General features: G+C 41.3%; 1 protein-coding gene across 1 annotated transcript in view; it reads left to right on the top strand.

Annotated features, from left to right (window-relative positions):
* LOC116846766 (probable G-protein coupled receptor Mth-like 1) overlaps positions 1 to 21,254 on the top strand; it is a 192,015-nt gene extending 170,761 nt beyond the window's left edge. Inside the window, exons 6-7 of the mRNA XM_032821030.1 lie at positions 993 to 1,131; positions 13,835 to 21,254. Of these exons, the coding sequence (XP_032676921.1) occupies positions 993 to 1,131; positions 13,835 to 14,168 (473 nt within the window). The 3' untranslated portion in view covers positions 14,169 to 21,254. The remainder of the gene's footprint in view (positions 1 to 992; positions 1,132 to 13,834) is intronic.
* The last annotated feature ends 80 nt before the right edge of the window (positions 21,255 to 21,334 follow it).

Below are 21,334 nucleotides of genomic sequence, written 5' to 3'. Positions count from 1 at the left end.
CATTTCGCGGACAAAACAGGGAGAGAGAGAGAGAGAGAGGGGAAGAGGATTGCTGTACGATTAATCCAGGTGCAAGGACCGTTTCGTGTCGATCGGTCATTAGCGAATCCAAAATAGCAGCCTGTATCTCTATCTGCTTCTCGTGCGCGCTCGTGCGAACATTAATTTTAGAACGTATTATGCGCCCTAAATCGCTTAGACAATAACAGCTGCTATTATCGACATTTGCAAATAGGGATTTTAAGTTTGCAAAATAACACGATGGAAATAGAGCGCGTTGCTTTTGCGAGGCAAACTGTGGAAGATACATTAATGCCCATCGTCGAGCATTTATGCAAGGAGAAGATTCTATTAGCAAGACTGATTACAGAATTTTGTAACCAAAAAATCAACGTTCTGCAGTAATTCATTATCCTTTCATTATTATTTTTCACTGAGAGAAAAAATATCTAAGGAATATTAAACTCTTATTCGGTGAGTATTGATTAGATATTTACTTGCACTGATATAAAATATTTCTCAAATAGGAATTTCTTAAAAGCTTAGCTGTTAAAAGCAATTGTCTATTTTATTTAAACATAAAATAATTTAAATTTAAGTAAAAATATTAGTATGCGCTCGCGCGTCGAATGAATATTTGGTATTTTCTCTCTCTTTCAGTGTGTGTGCTATTTATATCTTACAAACTAAAATATGTTATTACAAAATTGGTTATGTTTCTAACGAAAATCATTGTGTTTCTTAGCGAGATAGACCTTATTCACAGTCTGTTCCTGCATCACTAGAAACGTGATATAAGGTCAAGAAGAATTTATACGAAGAGAAGCTATAATATTCTCTATACGTTATTGCATTACTATTACGCGTTACGTTACGCGTATACGTGAATGAAATCACGTGTCGCATAAAATGTGTCGTAAAACGGTCTGCGATCGAACCTCGAAGAGGAGATTAGAAGATCTAAAGATTCGATTTATTCGTTCTGTTTGTAGGTGATATGGAAATTTTGGCGTACTTCTTCGGACCGGTCGGAGTACTTCTGGCCATAAATCTTCTCTTTTTCGCCGTGACTGCCCGCGAATTAACATGCGGTCTCTGGAAGGGCGAATTTGTGAAGAGCACTACCGAGAGGTAAGTAAACATCCCTTCATCTCTTCGCTTCTTGTCGTTCATAAGAAGGAACGAGCGCGCACCGTATTTCACGCGGTCACATTCGCGATTAAACTCGGACTGTTTTCGTGAAAATAATCCGGTGTGTCCCGCGCGTTGCGAATGAATATGTTTGCCCGTTCGCGTGCGCCGTTCGCGGATGGTGAATTTCATCAGGAACTGCACGAAGCGACGACGATCTCGTTCTCCCTTTGCGTCGCAAAAGGCGCTTCTGCACGCTAACCAAAAGTCCCTCTCCACGGCAAAACGCATCGTACTCTTTCTCACGACTGCACACGGAGCGGTAATAAATTCAATTTGCGCCAGTTTACCTCCCGCCAAGCGGAATCGCGATGCGGACGCTACGAAATCTATTTAAATCGAACGTTATACGTGTAAAAACCAATTACATCGCATACTTTTATTGCATCACGAAACGTCGCGACACTTGCATCGCTTACAAGTAACCCGCGATACCAACTTCCACATATACAACTAAGAAAAAAAATATTTAAAGAATAAAAATTCGGGAGATATCAATGGCATATTTGCTCTCACACTGATATACATATTTTTTTTCAATGAGAAAATATTTTTTCAAGTGAGAAAATTTACATTTTCCTCAAATTCCTTGCATGAAAGAATATTGTATTCTATTTAAATGGAAAGATTTGGAGCAAATATGGCATTGGTATCTACCGAATGAAGTTTCTAGATATCTACACTTTTTAGATATCTTTCCTCTTAGTGCATGAAACGATTTAGTGCCGGTTCTTGATTGATAGTTTAAACTTAGATTTCAACTTAAACTCTGTTTAAACAAAACAAACACATTGTTAGAATAGAGTTTAAACTTGAATCCAAGTTTAAACTGCTATTGAAAAAGCGGCCCTTAGTCGGTCAAAAAAAAAAACGAGAGAAAACGCAATGAGATCGATCAAAGCGAGAATCGTGAAGGAAGACGCGTACAGAGCCCGCCGGGCGTCGCAGAGGCGCGCGAGTTTAATTGTATCTTCGTGTACCCGCGAAACATGTGCGAGCAGAGGTACTCTCACGGCCCAGTCGATTCACCGATTAACAAAGGCTCGTCCTGCAGTCTGGTCAGGTTAGCCGAGGCGGCACTAACGAGAGGCCGGCCGTTGATGGTTCCCCTAAATTCAGCCGAACGACGGCCACGGTCCCGAGGCTCGCCACCAGCAACGGCAGCCTTGCACCGACCGGGCGAATATGGCTTTCGCGGTGGGCATTCCACGATGAAAAATAACGTTTATTCGTCGGCGCACACGGCCAGCCGACGCGACGGATCGAGGGATCCGTAAACATATCGCGCGTCCGCATCTCGCAGGACATCGGCCGCGGCGCCACCTTTGTCTTGCGCAAATATTTACGCCTGCTCCGTGAAATTTAGCGGATACTCCTCGCGCTCGCGATTTCCAGAAGGCAGCTTGTGAAGAGAGTGAAAAAGTAGTCGACGCGGCCTTGCCGCCGAGGCTCGTGAATTTCAGTATCTGCTTATCTTCACGTGGAGAAACCCGGCCGACTCGCATCTCACCGGGATGTACGATTAATCGACTCGACTGGACGGTCAATTGCGCCAACTGTCAAAAGATCGAACGTACGATCCTTAGACACGCGCGTGCGAATAAAGTCGAGCTTTGTTGTCGCATAAAAATAACTGTCTTCAGTAAAGTCGAATTATTTGAATCCAACGTGGCCAGCTTGAAGTGATCGATCGAATAAAGCACGTCGCAAAATATTCTTCCCGATTAATCCTTAAACGACAAGGTAGGACCAACGATGATTTCCTTCGATACATACTTTTTAATGCAATTCACTGAAACTTTATGATAGATTTGCCCCAGTCAGGTACAACACTGAAAAAACATTTTTACATAATAAAAAGTTTGTTCCTGTTGAATTGCTGTTTATTTATCCTAATGCAAATTTTTTAATGCGCGGAGCAAAAGAAATGAACTGAAAAGATATTGGAGCCGTACATGACCCGAATCGTTATTATATTTCCTCCATAATTTCACCTTGTCGTTTAAGGGTTAAGCTCAGCGCGAGTCGGTGTCGATCCCGCCGGATAAGTGAAAAAAACAACCGAGGTATTGGAAATCGCTCAGGGGGAGGAAAAAGAGGAAGGCGAGTCCACGAACGAAACGTGCTCGTTACGTCACGCGAACGAGTATGGAACAATTTCGCAATATCCCCGGCGAGTCATTACGCGATCACGAAAACGCAAGCTGCCTCAATGACCGTGTTCGCCTTTCGGAAAAATTTCTCGCAAGCGAGCGCGACTGGCAAATCCATAACGAGCACATGAGACATGCCTGATATCGCTCGATATATGTATTTCTGCGAACATATTCCGGGATTATGCCAACGTTTCGCGTTCACAAGCCCATTTATGACGCGCTTCGGAAAACAATAATAAACGCCGCGGCGTAGCACGGCTGAGAAACAGGAACGAAACGCCTGGCTCGTTTCGCACGGAACGACACTTTCGGCGCGGAAACGGCAGATTTTATTGGCTTGAGTGAAACGCCTGGCTCGCGTTTTTCGCGGCAGCACCGGAACTTTATTTTGGCGCGAAGGACGGCGCCTGGGCTCGTTGAACATCAAGGATAACTAGTCGCGCGAAGACGACAGTGAAAGGACATCGCGAAGGAAATCTTTCGGATAGCGATTTTATTGATCGTTAATGTCAGTCATCCTCTCTTAATCCTGTGGATTTAATTTTCAACGTTGCCTTTCGAATCGCGCACAAGGCGGGGAAAAAGTGAGGCGCACGACAGCTTCACATCGTCGTAATTTCATATATTCCTTGTCGAATTTCATCGAAAAGGACTTTAACAGACTCCTTATTTCGGTCTTAACTACGAGAATATTTGGCATTGTATTAAAAAAAATATAACCTCACTCTTTTAGATGTAATCTCAAGAGGATTCTTCTAAAATCAAAAGAAAAAATATTCTAAGCGCAATATTCTTAAAGTTAAAGGGATTCCCTCCTTTATATCTGCAGTACAAGTCTTCTCAGATAGAAATTTCTTCTAGTGAGAAGGCATTTATTTCGGATAAATATTTACTCGAAAGGAAGAAAAGTTAGAATAATATCCAATTACTTTCCGATTAATAGTCCACTTCATCATAAGAATACATTTTCAGTAAACGTATTCATTTAGAATATGGGATTACAAATAACAACACTTTGCAAATAGAATTCCTTTTTTTAGAGGTAAAACATCTTACTTTGGACTTTAGAAGAATTTGTTTTTATAGAAAAAGTTTAGAAGAAGCAGAATTTTAGAAGAATTTGTTTTTAGAAGAAGCTTCTTAAAGCTATATACGAAAGAATTCCACCAAGGATGAGATTGCATATTTTGGAGTGTAAAAATTGAGAAACTTTCCGATCAATGACTTTCATGTCGACGCACACAAAAAAAACTAGCTTCCAAAGCTAAAAAATAGCTGTGGCAGATAAAATGTGTTACTGAAATAGAGACAACTAATATCGAAGCTAAATTTATTCGCTGTTTAAACTTTTTCTCGCTACAGCAAGAAATATTAGCTACTAGAAATAAATAATTGTAACAAATGATTGTAGCTGTGCAGCAAACTTCTTTAATATATGCATACGATAAGAAATTTAGAAATAACTGCAATTTTCTTAGCTACTTAAAATAATTTGCATTTTTAATGTTACCTAATATATTTGTATTTCATAGCGAATGCATTTTAGCTGTCATAGCCAATTCTTAGCAGTGACAGCTAAACGATTAGCCTTTTGATTAAGTTTGAATCAGCTACTGAAAATTAGTCATTACTGGTTTAGCTGATATTACTAAGTCGTTTTTTGCGTGCGTTTTCCCATGAAATTCTTCTCCCGAATTTGAATGAGAAATCGCGACATGTTTCATGAAAGGATATATATGTACAAATATGGCATTACATAATATGGTCCATGTTTCAATATTTTTATAGGAAAAATAGCCGAAAGATTTACACACATACAAACACCTACATACACATGGGAAAAGGCGCTTTATACGCAAAGTCGTGAGACACAGACAAGCCGACAATCTCGCAGGAAAATTCCGGAGAATTCAAATATCAAAATATTTCCCACGCTTTTTTTCGGAATACAACGAATGGTATTTGGCAGATCGCACTTTTCAGCGATCTATATGGGCGCGGGCGGCGAATTCTTTTTATAGAGCGCAGACTTCGCGAGGAGGTTTATTTTATTGCCTTCCTGCCGACTGATATCAGGCAATCGTTATTTTCCATTCGCTCGTCGCCCCTTTCGATCCGCTTATATCCCTTTCTTGCTGTCTCTCCCTCTCTCCTTCTCTCTCTTTCTCGCTGTACGAGATTGATATTGACGATCTCAATTCGCGATTTCGACGGCGCTATTTGCCCGTCGTGACATACGTATCCGAATAACGCGATACCGCCATTGTCGGCAAAGGAAACGTAATAGCGTATGCAGATACCTCGCCGTTCGAGCTCGTCCCGTGTCCTCGTCCGACACGGATTTCGTTCATCGCATACGTTTACACAGTTTCTGGAACACCACGGCGAGGATAAATTACCTCGCGGAAACTTCCGCGTCGCGCGCCACGTTCGATGGCGCTTGCGAAAATAACAATGTTATTCTTGTCAGAGGCGTAGCTTACGGCGATCTTTACTTTTCCCGTCCTCGAGGCGATAAAACAGCCGTCGTCGTTGCTCGAAATATTCGTTCCAACTGAATTACGCGCGATCGTGGCGCGTCGCCGAATCGAATAGAATGATCTTCACACATTGTGAAGAGTGTGTCGAAATTAAGGTAAAAGTATGGTACCAATGCTCGGACACGCGCAATTTTACGCGATTGCCTGCGAAATGGTAGAGAAATTTGGAGTTTGCTTTGACGAGTTCTACCTGCATACAACGGGTGTGACACGAATCGTCAGATGAATACGTATGCGTATTCAATACATGTATTTTATATATGTTTTACATTATTTAAAATATATATTTAAAGGAGTTTAAAATATATATTTATATTTGAATATATATTTATATTATATATTACATATTTGTATTTAAATATATATTTAAAGGAGTTTAAAATATATATTTGTATTTGAATATATATTTATATTATATATTACATATTTGTATTTAAATATATATTTAAAGGAGTTTAAAATATATATTTGTATTTGAATATATATTTATATTATATATTACATATTTGTATTTAAATATATATTTAAAGGAGTTTAAAATATATATTTGTATTTGAATATATATTTATATTATATATTACATATTTGTATTTAAATATATATTTAAAGGAGTTTAAAATATATATTTGTATTTGAATATATATTTATATTATATATTACATATTTGTATTTAAATATATATTTAAAGGAGTTTAAAATATATATTTGTATTTGAATATATATTTATATTATATATTACATATTTGTATTTAAATATATATTTAAAGGAGTTTAAAATATATATTTGTATTTGAATATATATTTATATTATATATTACATATTTGTATTTAAATATATATTTAAAGGAGTTTAAAATATATATTTGTATTTGAATATATATTTATATTATATATTACATATTTGTATTTAAATATATATTTAAAGGAGTTTAAAATATATATTTGTATTTGAATATATATTTATATTATATATTACATATTTGTATTTAAATATATATTTAAAGGAGTTTAAAATATATATTTGTATTTGAATATATATTTATATTATATATTACATATTTGTATTTAAATATATATTTAAAGGAGTTTAAAATATATATTTGTATTTGAATATATATTTATATTATATATTACATATTTGTATTTAAATATATATTTAAAGGAGTTTAAAATATATATTTGTATTTGAATATATATTTATATTATATATTACATATTTGTATTTAAATATATATTTAAAGGAGTTTAAAATATATATTTGTATTTGAATATATATTTATATTATATATTACATATTTGTATTTAAATATATATTTAAAGGAGTTTAAAATATATATTTGTATTTGAATATATATTTATATTATATATTACATATTTGTATTTAAATATATATTTAAAGGAGTTTAAAATATATATTTGTATTTGAATATATATTTATATTATATATTACATATTTGTATTTAAATATATATTTAAAGGAGTTTAAAATATATATTTGTATTTGAATATATATTTATATTATATATTACATATTTGTATTTAAATATATATTTAAAGGAGTTTAAAATATATATTTGTATTTGAATATATATTTATATTATATATTACATATTTGTATTTAAATATATATTTAAAGGAGTTTAAAATATATATTTGTATTTGAATATATATTTATATTATATATTACATATTTGTATTTAAATATATATTTAAAGGAGTTTAAAATATATATTTGTATTTGAATATATATTTATATTATATATTACATATTTGTATTTAAATATATATTTAAAGGAGTTTAAAATATATATTTGTATTTGAATATATATTTATATTATATATTACATATTTGTATTTAAATATATATTTAAAGGAGTTTAAAATATATATTTGTATTTGAAGATCAGAACGATAAGAATGATTAGATATATGTCGGAGAATTGGTGCTCTTACCTTTTAAAGGGAATCAGAAGTCACGCTCACTAAACGGACAGTCGTAGTCTGTCGGAGAATTTTCCGCGCGCATGTGTGGGTGGAACGTTCGCGCTGTTGCAAACGACAAACAGATACGTCCAGATAGTCGCGATAAACACGAGAAATAATCGATTAATAAAAGTCACCGCTTCGAGCTCTTTTCGCAGCCAGAGTGATATTTCATTACCGTATGTGTTGGCGCACAATTACGCGGTGTACGGTAGGGAAGAGAGAGGAGGAGGAGGCGCTCTCATTGTCTGTCTTTCTCTGGCTCTCGCGAAAAATCCCCGATGTGTATGTGTGTGTTATCCGCACCCTGACATTTTAAAACGTCCCGCGCCTGTCCACGAGCGAGAGCGCTCGACCAAATAGTCACGGCGGGCGCAAATAAACGCGTAGACGTCACGTCCGATTTGACGGGCGCGGGCGAGAAGGAGAGAGTCTGCTTGAATTATCCTCGCTGCCGACAAAAGGCGACGGTGGTTGCCGTAGGGGCATAAACGCGGTGAAACACACTCGCAATAACCGTCACCGGGAGGTGCTGCGTGTCGGATCGCGGATCCGACGCGACGAGATCCAGTTCGCCGCGATGCACTTTCGCGCTTTCCTCTCTCTCTCTCTCTCTCCCTCTCCTCCTCCCTCTCTCTCTCTTTCTCTCTCTTTTTCTCTACGCCTTTTTTCCCTCTCGTGGTCGCGCAAAGTGGAGATCTGTGTTTCTCCTCGGTTTCGAGATAGCGGATAGCAGGATTCACCGGCAAAAAATATTTCACGCTGTCGCCCGCGTCCGCAGAGAAGCACGGAGAAGCGCAGAGAGCGTCGCGACGGATAGTATCTTCTGGTGCACGTAGAGCATCATATAAATACACTTACATGACTGCTCTCTGATACACGCGCGGCCGTCGCGGCCGTAAGCCGCCACTTTGTGACGCTTAAATTGCGAGAAGAGAGATCCTCGGCTTTTATATCCCACGTCGTGTGTCGCGCTCTCGTGTGACGCATGCTTCCTCACGTGCTCCTTCACGGTGGAAGGCACCGCGGAGAGTCGTTCGACCGCTCCGAGGAGCGAGGATTTACAAGCGCGGAGTCGCACCCGGGACGTGATGCACTTCTACCTCTTGGACTGATATACGCCCTTATAACTTGTTTGTCCTGTCATATCTGATGCTCCTCACCCGTGCGATTCTCCGTCTTGTGTGTTTCCGCGCCAACTTTATCGCGTCCGCCTCGTCCCCGATAGCTTCGCCGGCAGAACACATCGCGCAGAGCACTCGGTGACCCTTCCGCCGCTTGTATCCCCATATTTTTGTAGCGAATCGCATACGGGCGTGTTGTCGGCCGTAAGACGACTGCAAGAATAACGCGCGCATATGCCGCGCAGCCGCCTGTAAATAATGAAGTACACGCACGTCAAGGAACTTCGAAAGCCCGCGCGAGTAAACAAGACGTCGCGGTGAACGATGCTGAAAATTTTGCATCAAGTCGACGACCCCCTCTCGGACCGACACACTTGATATTCCCCAGTCATCGTCGCCCTCGTGTCAATTAACTCTGTCGTCGGGTTCGCAGACCTTCCGCCATTCTTGCCGTCCGCGAAGATTGACATTTATTTGCAACCGCGAATAAACGGCATCAGCGGGTCCGCCCCGGCTCGTTTTTCGTCTGCATATCCGCGTTGTCGCTTTTATCTTCCGAGTTTAGCCTCGTCCCTTTGAGCACGAGCGCGGTCACGGACTCGTGGCTCCAATATCAATCATTTGCTCAGTCGATTAAACCCGTTAATAACTTGACACGCGATATCCGCGATTTCTGTTCTTCCTCGTGAGAGGACATATTTATAGCGTTCTGTCATGCTATAAATGCGAGAGCATGAAACTCTAATGGAATTATATCTCATTGATGTCCTCGGGGCTCCTCATTCTCGCACAGTGTTTGACTTCTCGACAATTTATGTGACTCCGCTCATAATTATACAATTTGGAAAAATTATTTAACTCATCAACCGTCACGATCACGCTGACTCCCATCAGTTATTTCAGCACTCTGATAATCAAGTTTGAATAAATGCATTTCCACGATGCATATATTCGTTGGTTCATTTCGTCGGGTCCTTATCAGCAGCGGCTAGAAATTGCGACAACTCGAAGAGCTGCGTTTTGATTCGATAAAAAGTGTACAAACCGTCTTGTGATTGAGCATGTGCTCTTTCATGTGTTCCTAGAGCCAATAATCGTATAGATAATTTGACACGCCATGTTGATTACGTTTTATACGTAAATTAGTGACACATGGCGATATCACAGCGCCGGCCACTAATGATCACCGTGACGGTCAACGTGTTAATATTACAGCGTGCGATCTGAAAAGAAATCCGACATTCACACGAATATCGCGCGTCCGTTTCTTCTGTCTCCTCCTCGATAATGGACCTCTTTTTCTTGGGTCTTTTGTGCCAAGTTCGTTGCCTTCCGAAATTCCCGCCCCATGCGCGATCTCTCCTCCGCCCTCTCGCCCTCATTCCCGCATCTCTTCCTTCTCCTTATTGTCTCGCCTTACACACTCAACCGGCCACAGAGTAGTGCAGCGGGATTCAATATTTACGGAGTTCTCGTGTATGGACCATTCCGCCTCGTTCGCTCGCACTTTATCCACCACCTCCTCCATCTCCGCCTCCGCTCGCTCCCGTAGGAATTTTCTGGTTATTGTTGTTCGCCATGCTCATAATATTGACCCTCGATATGCCGTACTCTTTTCTCTTTCATTCCGGCCAATACGTCCCGCTTCCGGCCACTCTTTGTTCGACGCGCGACAGCTGTCACGATCAATCGCGCTGCATTCATTCGGCCAACGTTCCGAAACCTTTTTCATTTATTTACAACCACTGTTCGCGATTTTGTAAAATTCTCGCGCAAATGTATGACAGAGGTAATACCGCGCGCGGCTCTCCTGCGAGCCGGCAGCGCCGACACAAACGCGAGGCGTATTTTGTTTGTAGAATCGACTCCCAATGGCTGTCGCGGCTCATGTCGTGTGGCAGTAAATTGTATCAAATTATTATTTCGTAATTTTAATTGACAATTGCAATTATCTCTCTCGTACTCGAAGATGCGAAATGATTACTCGAGCGGCCATGCTCCACACTGAGAGCAAAATGATTGATATTTGTAGTTATAATCACATGGGGAAATAATTATTATAAATTATAGTCAAACAAATTTTTTTATTAAATTTTATTTAAATTTTATTTTTTTATATTAAATTCTCCTATGTTAGTAATAATAACCTTATATGCGTATCACCATTACCATTTTCGTGTTAGAACGATCAAAAATATGGTTGGAGCCAAAAATAATTATAATTTTAGTTGGATCAACTACTGCTCTCCCTTTCAGTGCAATAAGTTTCTTCAATCAACGATCTTTAAAAGCTGCATAAAATGTAGAGAGTCTGACACGACGAGGAAAGATGTCACCCAGGCCCAATTTCTTCACCTCCGGTTAACTTTATCTGTCGGATAAATGTCAACCGTGATTGGTTAATCTTGCCAACCATAAATATGATTGGTCAATTCCAATAGAATAATTGGCAGATTCAGTCACATCAAATTTTTATTCGCGCAAATATTGTTCGTAGATATCCACACAGAGAGAATTTTGTAGTAAAAGCTACTATAGAATTTTGTGCAGTAGGGAGCTTTTTGCTTTCTCATTTCATATGTACTGCTTACATTTTAGGAACTGAAATGTGCTATTAAAATACTGTTTCCAGCGAAATTTGTTAAGTTCCTTAACAAAAAATAAACCTCACTGAGAGTTTATTCCTGAATTACTAAAACACAGCAAAATCGAAAAGAATTTATACGAAGGAGGAAAAAAATTCTCTTCGTGCATAGACAAAGGAAACTGCTGAAATATCTCGCACGTGCGACACGCTTTATCATAAGCAGCTGGCACTTGCCGTGAATATTCGATTGAGACATGAACACGGTCTCGCGCGCGATGTCTTTTGACAGATCGAATTCCTAAGTCATCCTGGCGACTGTCGTCGTTTCCTGTATCTTCCTTTGCCCGTCATTTCCTTCTTCCATCGCCGGCGTTATTTTCAGACTATCGCGATGACGGTGCTCGCTTCCCCTTTGGAGTTCCTCTTCTGGTTTCGCGCGACCGACTGACTGCACGCGGTCCGTTCATAATAATTAGCGACGCCAACGAAAATAGAATTCTCCGTGGCACGACATGCGCCAGGATAACGCCGGCCGGCCAGCCGTCCAGACGGACAGACGGTTTGCAGAGCGACATTATGACGCCATAATTCTGCGATATGCCTCTGTATTCGCCGCTGTTACGGCCTGCGAATATTCTGACGGAACGCATTAATAATGCTTTGACTTCGGCTCCGCGATGGGGACGCATATATTATATGTGATGCAGAGCGCGTCGAATCGATGATACGCGTGTATTCGCACTCGCGGACTCTCCCTTGTAAACGCGTTTGCTCTCGCGTGACTCTCACTTAATAACGCCTAATAACTATCCGAGGGCGATCACCTTCGCGCGGTGCGCGTCTATTTCACGGCCATTATATTTCCCGCTCGCGAAGAGTCGTAAAACTCGAATTATCCGTCGGGTGTCTTTCGTGCCCGATCTCGGTGCCAAGTGCATCCGAAGCGTCTTATTCCAGCAGGGAAAATCAATGGTCATCATGAGGAGCGCGAGATTAGTCGATCGGAAATAATCCCGCTGTAATTTACGAGAATCATCGGATTCGCTATTCTCGCAGTCGACTTTTACCGAAAATTTTCTAACTCGTTTTCTGTCGCCGCACGATGCATTTCAAGCGCGTGACATTGAAATTACGTGGTCGCTTGTACTCTAATAAGCAAAGAAATAAATTAATTACAAGTTTTTTCTCTGACGGATCGGCGTTTTTAATAATTTTCGAAGAGGTAATTACGTGTCACGTGTTCTGAATATTCTCGACACGCAAGCTCGAAAGCGTGATTCGCAATTAGTTGACCACGAGTTGTCGTGACGAGTTCAGCTGTTTCGCGTCGCGGGAAAACAGAGATCTTAGTATCCCAGTTCTTAGTATTTCAGAGGCGTTTTCTCTAAACAGGGACTCTTTCCAAGAGTCAATGAACTTGATAATTAATAAGAGAATCATAATTACGCGTTATTTTGCAACGAGACTACGCGTGTTTTGCATATCGAGCATGTCAATTAGTCTCGTGCAGTATTTACATTCATTATACACGTCACGTAAAGCGCATGATTGTTTTATTGACCGCCGGTGGGCGTGTCGTTGCGCAGCGTGATAAATAATTTCTCGCGGTGTCGCATTTTTGATGTTGCTAACACAATGATCGTAACATAAACAATGGCGAAATGTCAACCGAGCTATTACAATCAATTCCACTCATGATCCCTCACGCTCGCTCGCGTACGTAGCCTTTCTCGTTCACATGTGCGGGCTTAACAGACAGGCTCGGCTGATATTACAAACGTGACTTACATGACATTCTATTATCATTATTCTCGGACTGCCGACCCAGAACCGCTCGAATTCAGATTCCGGTTCTGACAGCGTGTTTCGCCTCGAGTTTCCAAGTCGCACGTGTATTATCAAGACGCTTCGCGTAGGCAGAATCGCATAACAAACACAAGAAAGGTCCCGCAAGTGCGCGATTAGCATTCGTTAATACGTGCCAATCGACCTGTCGATTGAATTCTTTTGTGCCACCTGAGAGTCTTTATTGTCTGCTATTTAATTGAAAGTTACTGTTTGACCAACTACCCGCGAATCTATAAGAGGCGTCTTGAAGGCATCTAAAAGTCGCTTGAAAGAAATAGGGAAGAGTGTCCTTTGGATATCTTTAAAAGATTTTTGCGAAGTTTGCGTTGTCTAAGTATAATATCAAGGAATTTATATTAAAACTTGATATCTATTTAATTCTAAAGAATTTCTTTTTGGCTTCAGGGCAACGCTGGGTCGCATATGCATGAAACTCGTGATCGTGATGGGCATCACCTGGGTGGCGGACGTAGTCTCATGGGCGGTCGGCGGGCCCCAGTACATCTGGTACTTCACCGACTTGATAAACGCTTGCCAGGGAGTACTGATTTTTGCAGCGGTCGGCTGCCAGCCGCAGGTCAGAGCAGCGCTTAAGAGGCTCTGCAACAGGAACCCGCAGACCAACGCCGGAAGGCAGGGTAACGGCCACAGCACGACCAGCCACGGAATGCCCAGCATGGGCGATAGCGTGACGCAGAATCCGAGCACCAAGACCGCACCGTTGGAGACCATCTGCTAGGGTGGTGTGCCCTTTTCTCTCCCTCTCTCTCGGCGTGCGTGGCTTCCGAAGAAGTTCACCGATGATTTGGACGCGCTCTTTTGGGACATTTCCGTTCAGAAGGATTGTCAAATACGATCCATCGTTGCGATCGAGGATGGATGCAAGCGCGGTAGTTAAGTAATTCGAGCGATTCACCGTGAACTCTTCGCGCGCGGCGGTCCTTCGTCGAAGATCATCGGAACTATCGCGAGAGGAACTGTCGTCTCACGTTGCTGCAATTCTCGACGCTTTCTCGACAAGAACGTTTCCGTCGAGATTGCGCGGCGACGGGGGCGATCGAAGAGGGCCACCCGTAACAAGCACCCAACGACGGCTTTCGTTCACCGGCAAATGTGAGAATTCCCCGCGAGAGCATCGCGAGATTGCACTTGGCGACTTTTCCGCGACTGTTCTCCGTCGCGCGACGCTTTACGTAACGCGGAACCTTGTTCCCGAGCGAGATCCTGCTGACCCGGCGGGTCGCACTTCGTGGACAGTGTGACACCGTGACGTCGCGAATGTGGACTCGTCGAGCGACGGGCTGTGCGTCGGGAAACTGCTGGAGAGGAAACGCGCGGCGCTTTTTAACGCATCGCGAATCCAATCGATACGGATCGCTCACTCATATATCAGAGTTTACTGGCGATACGTGCACGCGAGCACGCGACTAAATAGACAATGACGCGCGTTACTCTTCACTCGTTAACGGGCCTCGTTAACGGGCAGCAACGAGCGTGATTTATGATCGAGGCGCGCGAGAGAGTTGATACTTCTTCTTTTTATTTCTTTTTTCCGCACGGCGGCAACATTCATTGATATTAATAATATCGGCTGAACGCACGATTACATCTCTCCGTAAGATTAATCACTTTTAACGATAGACGTAAACAGAGTATCGTTGCTGTGCTCAATCACTTGGACACGAAGATTATCTACGAACGCGTCACGATCATGATCACGGCCGGTTTGCGAAATCCTCACACGAGTCGGCTTTTTCTTTTAAATCTGTTGTATCAGTCGCTCTTTTCTTTATAGCTGTCACTAACTGTTATACGCAATTCGCTATACTGTTCGTCAGAAATTTGGGGAAGTGCGCCTTGCCACGCGCGGCGATTTGTACAAAATTTTTGAAAAAGTTTATGGAACATCTAAAATCTATCTGAAAGATAGATAGATAGATTCTCGGTAGATAGATAGATAGATTACGTTATAATCCGTCGAGACTGCAGCAACGCCCGAAGGATCAACGTTCGACGAAGTCCCGGTGCGCGACTCCTTTAAGAATCTAATGGCGATTCTTCTTCATACTCTTTTTCTTTTCCATTCGAGGTCCTGAAAACGAAAAAGGTTTAAACGGCGAACGACCTCGCCGCGCGTTCATTGCCTCGTATTACCAAAGGACGATCGGTTCATCGTGAGTTTCCTCCGCGGGTCCTCCGCCTTCCTTCATTATTCATCGGGTGTTATCGAATCTAGGAGCAATCGTTTTTCCCTTTCCCTTAGCATAAATTTGCATCGGCGTCGTTACTCCGGGCGGGACCACGCACCCTCCCCCTCCTCTCACTCCGTGGCATTAACATGTAACGTTGCAGCTTTCCAGCGCAATCTATCGCTGATCAGTCCGGACGGGGGTCCTGTTCGGTAGCGGGCGAGCGTGTAAAACAAAAAAAAAATACATAAAAAAGGCTCCATCGCGCGCGTTGCATACCGCCTGCGATACAGCGTGCAAAAACGTTCCGCACGTTCGCGTACACACAATTTACTGACGTGCGCGTCGCTCTGCACGAATAATCCGTCTGCGCGATCGCTCGAAGGCAGATCGTCCTTTTTACACCGCGATGCCTCTTTCGCCACCGAGTGGCGATTTTTTACGCGGAAGAAATCGAGCGCTCTGCGACTTTATCTCGGATCGAGTTAAACACACCGGAAACGTATGTGTGTGTGTTGATGTCCGAGGGAGGACTCGCCGGGGGAGGGAAGGAGAGGATCACCGCGGAGGCACTCCTCCCTCGCGCGCGACATGAATGCGGAATGTACTACAGGGATGAAAGGAGTTACGAAATATATCGAACACACGAGACTCAATCGGGACATGCTAACCGCGACTGCCCTGACTTTTCGAAAGAACCTTTTTCTCTCGATATATCGCTGAAAGTATCCGCAGGAAATAAAGTAGCTCTCGATAGTACAACGAAATCACCGGTCATCGAGTTCACCGATGACGCACTTTTTTAAACGACTTTGACACGCGACGAGCCGTGTTCTACCCGCGGGAGAGCAATAACAAATACACGCACAGACAGTCAAGCACACAGACACGAATACACGTACACATGCAATACATTCGTAAACTAATGAGCACGTTTCGAGAAATTCGAAATATGTCGAAACGCGCGCCTCGTTCGGCTCAGAGGTCGAAGCGAGAGCTCGATGGTGAATCTTTCCCTCGAGCGTGAACTCGCGAAACGTGAAGAGCATTTGCAGATGCTTTCGAGTGACAAAACTTCCACTTTGCACGCTAAAAGAGAAGACTCACGATCGAGCCCGAGATGTCGATTCCGCTCGCCGCGGTTTTTCTTAATCGTACAAACGCAGCAGAGAATCTCGCGTGCTCGTAGGTAGGTCAAGGCATAATAATTGATGTCAACTCGCGACAATACACACTAGGAATTCAATGCCTTTTGAAATGCCTTCCAAATGCGGCGTTCGACGCGCCGAATTGTATACAAAGAGAGAGAGAGAAGATCGGTGGTGCCAGGCGCCGCAGTCGGTGATCTCGTCTGGCACCCTTCGTCGCCCTTCGCCACGGCGTGCGACACACGTCGCTCTTTCCTTACCGCGCGAATTTCGCCGCGAGATCATCACTCCCGACGGCGATCCCGTCGTCGAACGATCGGCGGCGGCGCACTTTTTCGAGCAGCGGTAACGAGCCGCGGCGGACGTTGTTTCGTCCCTTTCCCTCGCGATCGAGGAAGAGACGATAAGAGACGATATAATCGCTTTTTAACGATACGCCAATCAGTTGGGACACACTTTTCGACGATGCTTCGTGTTTTTTGTGCGCGAGGGTACAGGGAGAGATTTTTACCCGTCACAACGCGACAAAATACGCCCGGACACATGTTTTACTTCGAGACGAACGTTTCGCATTTTTTTCTTTCTTTTTCATTTCTTTTACGTGCATGCGCAACGCATCACGAAGAACAACGACGCTTTCCGCGATGCGTCTGCGTGGGATTATATAATCGTGGAACCTCGGCCGTGTTCACGAGTCTTCGTACAAGATCGGCGCTTTGTTGTTTCTTTCCTTTTTTTACGTTTTTCTTCCGTTCCTCCTCCCTTTTCCTTTCGTCAGACGCATACGAGAAGAGACTGATACGCGCACTCATACGCACGACGGCCGGTTTCGATCTGATCTCTGATCCGAGAATATCTCGTCTCACATTCCCGCAATCAGCGCTCGTTGCGGGAAAGCCACAGGATTGTTGAATCGAATCGCGCGCTCTGAAATTCAAATTGAAGTTTATCCGAGATAAAAAACGAATGTTCCTGCTTTTGTCGCGCTTCGTTGGAATAAGTCCGCGGAGACGATCAACGAGTTGCTCGACGATCAGTAGGTCAGGTCACTCCGGAGAAACCTCGTTAGTTCCTTTTTTTTTCTCTAATACGTACAACTGTGCAAAGTGACGTCGTCGCCGTCGGCTACTCTGTTTTCCTCTCACGCCCTTCGTCGAGAGGCACTCGTGCAATTGATTAATCGTTCTCCACGATAGCGCGCCATACAACCACGAATCGGCAACACAGACTTCTATATACTACTAGACTGCTCCTCTAACTTCGACTCAGTACATAACTCCGAAAAATATGTACAGAAATCTCGCACATGCGCCTATCTGGTGGTTCAATATTCACAATATAGCATCTCGTTTTAGGCATTATTGCATTCTGATGTATCTTATCATATACTGTAAGATCAGCCAATGCGTCTAAAACTCCATCGGAGTCTTTTTCAACAAACGCGCTAGTATGTGCCGAGCTTGAAATGAAGGCACTTGTTTCACTAAAAAAAATCTAATCTATGAATATTCTGATGTAGGTATACAATTGATCAATCACTTATTTTTAAAAATTTTTTACTGTAACGTATTTTACTCTGACGTTTTTCACTCTATACGTACAATATTTAAGCAGATTACGGCATCGGCCATATTACATTTATATCCTCTCTTCTTCTGGAACACCAGTTTCAGGCATGCGCAGATACTTTTTTCCGGTGCGTGATACATACTTTTCGGGGTCAATTTTACATAGCAATATATAAGGGAGTTAGCAGTCTAGTAGTTATACAGAAGTCTGTGATCGACAATCGGTTTTTCTGGCGTATTTTCCTAGCAAGAAAATCGGCTCGTGGGGAAATCAAGCGACATTCGGCCGGCGGCGTTATTGGTTGAATGTACGAGCGCGCGCACGCATATGTGTGTATGTATGTGTATGTATGCATGTATGTATTGATATGTATACGAACCCACGCGTGTGTGTGTCCATCGCGAGTCGCGATTAATTAATTGCGTGACAGTACGTGCGCGCGTGCATGAGTGAGTGCGTGGATGCGTGTAATTAGCGTATTAACGAACAGTAATATTGTTAGAAATTATGTAACTGCACCGAATAATCCGTGACGAAAGAATTGACGGTCCTGTAGTCGATTCTGTAACTTTTAACAACAATGTCGTTATCGTTGTATTGTCGTTGAGCAAATATAATACGCGGTAGAAAAGCTGTTGCGCAACAACACATCATGCTAGCGACATCGTCGTTATAAAATTAGAGATTCGGCCTACTGGCGCACATTCGCCCCCTTTCTCCCTCCTTCTCTCCTTTCCTATGTGTCCCTTCCTCTTTCCCTCCCCCACATAAAACGATCCGTCAGTTAAAGTGTTAATTGATGTAGTCTTTATTTTTTTTCTTTGTTACACTGTGCTTTCGACGCAAACACGTCAATATTGTTTTAAGTTAGTGAAGGACTCCGTTATTTATCAGCGTAGAAATAGAGGTATGTGTAATTACGGTAAGAAGACTGTCGTCGTACGTACGTAATGGCATTCACGATTCATCATCCGCGATCACACTCCCTTGTAGATAACCCATCTTATTACTTGGCGCTATTATTTCTCATGATTACGGATTGTTACGATTAATAAAAATTATCGTTATTCTTGTATAATTATTACCGTAATTAACATATTATTATCGTCATAAATTATTGCAATTAATGTTATTACCGTCGAGATTAAATTCTTATAATTATCGTAATTTTAGTATTATATTGTCGTCACATATACGCGAATCTAATTAGCATTGACGTCCGTTTTAGACCAAAATAAGCACCGTAACAGGTCTAATAATAAGAGAAAAATTAGTATAGCGTAAGTTATTATTATATTACATACGATACTCTGTACATTCGTCGTGCGAGAAGGATTGTCCGATACGAGAATTCACGCAGTTGTGTGAAACTTGGCCAGTTGTCATTCTCTGTCAAAATTCTTAGAGAGAAAAAAACAACTGCTTTGACAAAAGTAACTCGTGTATTCTGTCACGGATGCATGTGCAAGATCATGGAATCCCTCTCTTTTTCAGATTTCTTTACTCTGATGAGAGATTATTTAGCTTTCCAGCATAATTTGAAAAGTAAGCATTTTCCCTCTCGAGCATGAAACAAACCAACTAATCGAATTTATAGATCGATATTATTTAGATAACTATTTGTAATCTAAATAATACGCAACTGGTAATTGATAATAATAATTCTCATCATAGTAATCATAATAAATTCACTTGCTACAGTCTTATTTAATGGTCCTTTTGAGTATCGGATCGATTTATCGCGTGACGATTGTGATATATTAACCGTTCAGGTGATTCGACGATAGTTTCTCAAGTACTAAATATGATAAATGACGAGCTGAGAGAAAAAGTAGCCTTAAACTAATTTATTCAGAGTAGATCGTTGACGTAAAGGTGTAACGATACCTTAGATGTAACGTACGCAACAATAGCTTGCCAGTATAAATAGTATTAAGCAGTAATGATAAGTGGTATACAAACAAACACACCCATACAAAAATTTTAAGCTCTCTCACGATATTGTTATTCGCAGACTTGGGAGAAATGGAGAATGTTTTGCTTCTTGATCCGATATAAAGAGTACACAAAACCATTCGGAAAAATTATTTGAAAATACTGATAAATACTGATATATACACGAAGAGAGATAAAGCATCAAATTCGATATATAAAAATAAAATTAGTATTCACGCGTTATAGTCGTAATAATGGAGCAAGATTTCGTTGTTATTTATAGCAACGCAATAGTTAACGCTTTATCAGCCGCTCTCGAGTTCTGTTCGTAAAACGCTATACAATTTTAAGATTTAAATTTGAAATAGTACTCACATTATTTTGTTTTATTTTATAGGCGATGACAACAAAAAGGAAACTGATTAAAATAGACTTCCAAGTGGTAAAGTGTTAACAATTGCAGGATAAAATACTCGTCATATACATTCAGTATATTGAACTTGCTAAATTTATAAATTAAATGTCAAATAAAAATGACAATTTAAATGTAGCCATTTGCAAATGCGTTTACAACGTATTGCTGTTTTTATAGAAATCGAGTAAAAACAAATTTCTCATCTCGTTTTTTTTTACATTTCGTCGCAGAAGTCGACAATTTCACTGCCAGGAAAAAGAATATCGGATCGAGCGTAGCAAGCGTCACATTCGTGCGAGAGCTTCGTTGTCACGAAATAAGAATTGCACATAAAAGCAACTTCTTGAGAGAAAACGGAGGCTATATACGTAGACAATAGTATTAACTTATAGTAGATATTAGCGTTGACTTTATTAACCGTATAGGGAGAGTAAATAATTATTAATAGCGAAGAAACACATTTACAACGACCGTGCTTCACTGCCGATCGTACACCATTCCTATACGATGTATTGTAACAGTATTTGCTATCGCACTAATGGTAATAAAGAAAAACTGTTGGTACACGATTGCGCTTTCGTTAATTGTATCCTGCACTCTACAACTGTATAAAAGATATATGTTCAAAATAATCTTAGTGAAAACATTA

Source organism: Odontomachus brunneus, unplaced genomic scaffold (genome assembly GCF_010583005.1).
Source record: "Odontomachus brunneus isolate Ranch 3 - 2012 unplaced genomic scaffold, Obru_v1 Obru_scaffold_004, whole genome shotgun sequence".
NCBI lineage: Eukaryota > Metazoa > Arthropoda > Insecta > Hymenoptera > Formicidae > Odontomachus > Odontomachus brunneus.
This window is presented reverse-complemented; position numbering and strand designations above follow the sequence as displayed.